This window comes from Phyllopteryx taeniolatus, chromosome 4, assembly GCF_024500385.1.
Source record: "Phyllopteryx taeniolatus isolate TA_2022b chromosome 4, UOR_Ptae_1.2, whole genome shotgun sequence".
Classification (NCBI taxonomy): domain Eukaryota; kingdom Metazoa; phylum Chordata; class Actinopteri; order Syngnathiformes; family Syngnathidae; genus Phyllopteryx; species Phyllopteryx taeniolatus.
In genome coordinates, this window is record NC_084505.1 from 11,167,143 (window position 1) to 11,173,142 (window position 6,000).

Genomic DNA, 6,000 nt, shown 5'->3' on the forward strand with positions numbered 1-6,000 from the left:
CACAACTGTACATATATGCAGTCATACATACCCCTGTCATATTGGAATGAAAGTGTAGACTAGACCTTTTCATAACCTCTAGGTAGTGGTGGCATATTTGAATGAAAGTGTACACCTTTTTCATAACCTCTAGGTGACAGTGGCATATTAGAAGGAAAGTGTACATCTCTCATAACCTCTCGGTGGCTGTGACATATTGAAAGGAAAGTGTACAGCTTTTTCATAACCTCGAGATGGCGGCATACATTTACAAAATGTGAAAGTTTCCCCACCCATTTATCCTATACCTATGTATAATGCGCACGATTGACTTTTGACAACTTTGGGGGGGGGGGGGAAATGCACATTATACACAAGAAATTACGGTAAATGACATTTTCATGGCAAACAACTCTGAGGGCTATGTGTGTCTGCTGGACCTAACTGCAACATTTGATGAACCACAGTATCCTCATGGCCTGGTTACAGCACTCTGTGGGCATTGGGGATAGCGCGCTGGAGTGGATTATGTCCTATGTGGCAAACAGAACTGTGTGTGTGAGTCTTGGTTGTTCTGAGTCCCACTCTGCTCGGCTGCCCCACGGAGTTCCACAGGGTTCATTTTTGGAGCTTCTCCTGTTCTCTATACATTTGCTCTCCTTAGGTTCTATCCTGAGAAAGCATGGGTTTTCCTTTCACTGTTATCCTGATGAAAGTCAGATGTCCCTTTAAAAAAGAAATATATTTTCTTCGTAAAACCACTATTATTATTTCTTGAAGACATTAAAACCTGGATGGGCTTTAACTTTTTAAATTTTAATGAAATGAAAACTGAAGTGACAGTGGTTGGTCCGAGTGGCTTTTGTAAATCCTCATTTGTTGATTTACGCCATTTGACACAATACAAAAAGACAATACCTTTGAACTTGGGTTTTAAAATGTTCAGTGATTTTAAAATGGTTCAGCAAATTGGTGCAGTACTCAAATCCTGCTTCTTTTATAATAGGCAGCTGGCAAAGGACAACTATGTTTCATTGTTGCTAAGGGTGGCCCAACCAGTCATCCTTGCACAAGAGCATTTAGAATCAGTAATCGATGCCTTTTTTACATCTCGGCTGGATTACTGTAATGCACTTTATTTTGGGGTCAGCCAGTCCTCCCTGAAACATCTCCAGTTGACTCAAAATGCAGCTGCCTGCCTCCTAACTAGAGTACATAAGAGAGGGCACATAACTCTGGCCCTGGCCTCCTTCCAGTGGCTGCCTGGGCAGTTTAGAATACAATTTAAGATTCTTTTATTCGTTTTTAAATTTCTAGATTGTCTTGCCCCGCCTTACCTCGCTGAGCTACTCAATTCCTACGCCCCTGCCCAGTGCCTCAGGTCAGCTGATCAGATGCTTCTTGAGATACCGTGGCCGAGACTGAAACTCAGAGGGGATAGAGCCGTTTCAATCGCTGGTCCCACGCTGTGGAATGACCTCCCTCTGTGCATTAGAGAAGCCCACCTCACTGTCCATTTTGAAAACCTTAAAACCCATTTTTATTCTCTGGCTTTCAACACAGCTTAAGACTCAGCATGTTTAATCGTGTTTTTCAGTTTGTTTTTTATCCATCTTAAATTGTTTTCATTTCTTAAAGTTTGAGAGTTTGAGTTCATTAAGACCCTTATCTCTGAGAGACATCAATATAAGTGCCATCTTTTCCTATAGACCACAGGGTGAGCCAAGTTCCCAAAAATCTTTAACACGTTCGTTAGTTTTGTTATTTTTTATTTTTTTTTACTGACCCTAAAATACATCCATCCATTTTCGATACTGGTTATCCTCACTAGGGTTGCGGGCGTGCTGGAGCCTAATCCCAGCTAGCTTTGGGCACAAGGCGGGGTACACCCTGAACTGGTCGCCAGCCAATCGCAGGGCACATATAAACAAACAGCCATTCGCACTCACATTCACACCTACGGGCAATTTAGAGTCTTCAATCAACCTACCATGCAAGTTTTTGTGATGTGGGAGGAAACTGCAGTACCTGGAGAAAGCCCACACAGGAACAGGGAGAACATGCAAAATCCACACAGGCGATCCCAGATTTTAACTGGGTCCTCAGAACTGTGAGGCAGATGTGCTAACCAGTCGGGCGCCGTGCCGATTTACCCTAAAATGTTTTTTTTTTTGTTATGTTTCTTATTTATGGAAACATTCCCACCCTTATTATTCCCAAGATAGCTTGAAATCGCATGACACCAGTGCAATGCAAATCGGAAAGGATATGTTCAATGTTCCTGCGCAGGTTCTCATTAAGCTTGGCCTCCAGCTCACCAAGCTCCTCCTCAGCCTTCCTCATATCCTTCTGCAGCTCCAGACGAGACTTTCGGGTATCATAATAGCCTCCTGTCAGAGCTCCACGGTGACTCACCTGGTCACCTACAAGGTCAAGTAGCTGTCAAACCTCTTCACATGTTCTCTGGTTCACTTCCAATTTGGAACTGTCCTCATGGTTTCTATGACTGTCGAGTGGTGTTGACTTTACCTTCTAGAGTTATACAGTCCATGGTGAAAGCTCTGGCCAGTTGTGTGGAAACCTCCATGCTGCGACATATCAAGGTCTTCCCAAAGACGTGCTTGAAGGCCTTGTCAAAGTTGTGGCTGTAGCGCAGCTTGCTGATCATCGGAATGGCATCCTGATCCAAGGTTGATACAAAGTTGTTCAAACACAGGGAAAATACTACACACTATGTAGTCAAATAGCCCTTGAGTAAAAAGATGAATGATTTGAGAATATTTATTATTTCATTTAAGAATGTTTTCGTGGTGGTAAACTAGCTTTACAATATTAGGTAAGCTTGTACCTGTGCAAATTATAAGGAATCAGGAAAGTGCCCTCAGCTACTGCTGGTGGCAACAGTTGAGATGTCAAAGTTTTGTCATACGGGGCTCAAATGTCCTTCAAAAACCCTTAATCATATGCTTCAAAAAGCACCATTACTATATCAACTTCCTATCCAATGTGGTGCCCTAGGTGAGATTTTAAATGGTGCCCCCTTCCAATGGTGATTTACAGTACATATGCTTACAAAGGAAATTAAATAGCATTCTTTTTATTATGATCTTTAATTTATAAACAAATTCAAAATAAGAAATAACATCTAAAATAACATGGTTTCAATTAAAATATAGAAAAATATGATAAATACGTCTTCTAACCGTGTAGAATATATTTTTTGTCATATGCATATTAACTTAAATACAACTTTATTGTCAATATAGTGAAATGTTGATTAGCAGATGCAAATGAGCAGTAAACCGCAGTTTAATATGACGTGGGAATGCTAGAGTATTAATAATCATAACGTGTACTTTAACATTGATGCAAAGTGTCAGGCAATTAACATGCTTTAAGTTTAGCCAATTTGAAATGTATCATATAAACGTAATGTAAATGCAATATATAAAGGGTTGAAAAGGGATTACTATTTTAATTTTACTATTAACAGCGGGAAGAATGTTAGCTAGCCAGATGTAAATACGACAAATAATAGCAGCATGGATCAGGCCAATGAAGACAGACTCAGTTGCCTCATCTCTACAAATGACCCGTAACAGTTAAGACCACTCCATGCCGCCCAGCTACCCAAGTTACAAAACTGGTTATTTCCCGATTAGCATGCCATGTTGAGGCTAGTCGCTAAGAAGCAAGTTAACTTTTAGGTGAAATTAACTCAATTTTTTATTTTTCATTGCAAGAATATGTTGTATGTGCCAGCACTAGTCAAAATGCAGTATTCTGGTTGATATTGTATTCATGGAATAAGAATTAAGCAGAAAAGAATAATTCATCAATCTGTCAATCTCAGAGGGAGGGTCGCCATGTTTGGCAATATCACCCTCTGCTGTCGACCGAAATGAATGTCATAACTACTCTTGTGAATTTCTTTCGCTATATGTGGAATGTCACATGACCAAACCAAAGGGTCTGACATTAACGGCGGCCCGGGCCAATACACTACTGTCTCGGGCCACCCACATATGGACGCTGGCCCGTTTGGGCCAGTAAAAAATTTCTAAGTCACCGTTGCATTTTCAGTTGTGGACTGAAATACAGTGATGTGAAAAAGTATTTGCCCTCTTCTCAAATTATTATTTTTTATTTTTTTTGCAGTTTCCCCACTTTGTTTAAGATAATCAAACAAATGTAAATATCAGACCAAGATAACCCATGTAAATACAAAATGGAGTTTTTAAACGGTGATTTTATTTATTAAAGGAAGAACATCTATTTAAAGCTACATGGGCCTGTGTGAAAAAGTAAACGTCCCCTTGTTAAATCATGAATTAACTTCGGCTAATCACATTTTTTGGAAAGGTGTGTTCATTTTCAATGATCACATCCAAGCCCGATTACCTCCAGACCTTCTCAATCAAGAAATCACTTAAATAGAACCTGTCTGACAAAATCTAGTTGTCCAAAAGCTCCCTTAAAGCTAGACATCATGACGAGATCTAAAGAAATTCAGGAACAAATATGAAAGAAAGTAATTGATATCTACCAGTGTGGAAAAGGTTTTGAAGCCATTTCTATAGCTTTGGGACTCCAGCAAACCACAGTGACAGCCCTTATCCACAAATGGCGAAAATATAGAACAATGTTGAACCTTCCCAGGAGTGGCCAGCAGACCAACATGATCCCAAAAGTGCAGCGACGACTCATCCAAGAGGTAAAAAAAAAAACCCATAGCAATATCCACAGAACTGCAGGCCTCACTTGCCTCAGTTAAGGTCAGTGTTCATGACTCCACCATAAGAAAGAGCCTGCATGGCAGATATCAAAGAACTAAAACTACAGATATGCAAAAACTACACCTGAGCAAAAAGAACATTAAGGCTCATGTCAATTTTGCCAGAAGACATCATGATGATCCCCATGACTTTTAGGTAAATACTCTTGATGAAAAGAAAGTCAAACTATTTGGAAGGTCTGTGTCCCATTACATCTGGCGTGATAGTAACACTGCATTTGAGAAAAAGAACATGATACCAACAGTAAAATGTGGTAGTGTGATGGTGTGGGGCTGTTTTGCTACTTCAAGACCTGGAAGACTTGCTGTGACAAATGGAACCAATATTTCTGCTGTCTACCAAAAAATCCTGAAGGAGAATTTCCGGTCATCTGTCCATCACCTCAACCTGAACCAAACTTGGGTTCTGGAGCATGACAATGATCCAAAACACAACGGCAAGTGCACCTCTGGATGGCTGAACAAAAACAAAATGAAGACTTTGGAGTGGCCGAGTCAAAATCCTGACCGGAATCCTATTGAGATGCTGTGGCAAATCTTAAAAAGGCAATCTGTGCTCGAAAACCCTCCAATGTGGCTGAATTACCACAATTCTACAAAGATGAGTGGGCCAAAATTCCTCCACAGCACTGTAAGAGATTGATTGCAAGTTATCGCAAACACTTCATTGCAGTTGTTGCTGCTAAGGGTGGCCTAACCAGTTATTAGGTTCACGGGGCAATAACTTTTTCACACAGGGCCATGTATGTTTGGATTTTTCCTCCCTTAATAAAAAAAATCTTCATTTAATAACTGTATTTTGTGTTTACTTGTGTTCTCTTTGACTAATATTTACATTTGTTTGATGATGGAAAACTTAACTGTGAGAATCACACACACACAAAAAAAAAGAAAAAGAAATCAGGAAGTGGGCAAACACTTTTTCACACCATTGTACATATATATTAATCCATCATATACAGTGTAACACGACATCAATGCACAATATTTTAAATTTGTAATTGTTTTATACTTTGAAACATTATTGCAATGCCTTGATTTTAGTGAGGGTAGTACACAGTCGTAGTCATGAAGTTGTACTAATATATATATTTTTTAAATAATACAGTTAAAGACCCTATAAAATAATCACTCAAATTTAACATATGGTATCATGAATGTACAGTACAGGTTTTAACAAGGCCAACACATGAAAAAAACTTCCACTACGTCATTTCCGCTACATC

General features: G+C 39.5%; 1 protein-coding gene across 1 annotated transcript in view; it reads right to left on the reverse strand.

Moving 5' to 3' along the window:
- Window positions 1–6,000, reverse strand: part of smc3 (structural maintenance of chromosomes 3) — a 41,099-nt gene that overhangs the window by 13,936 nt on the left and 21,163 nt on the right. Inside the window, exons 18-19 of the mRNA XM_061769418.1 lie at window positions 2,509–2,659; window positions 2,250–2,402 (exon numbers count right to left, since the gene is read on the reverse strand). Coding sequence (XP_061625402.1) covers window positions 2,250–2,402; window positions 2,509–2,659 — 304 coding nt within the window. The remainder of the gene's footprint in view (window positions 1–2,249; window positions 2,403–2,508; window positions 2,660–6,000) is intronic.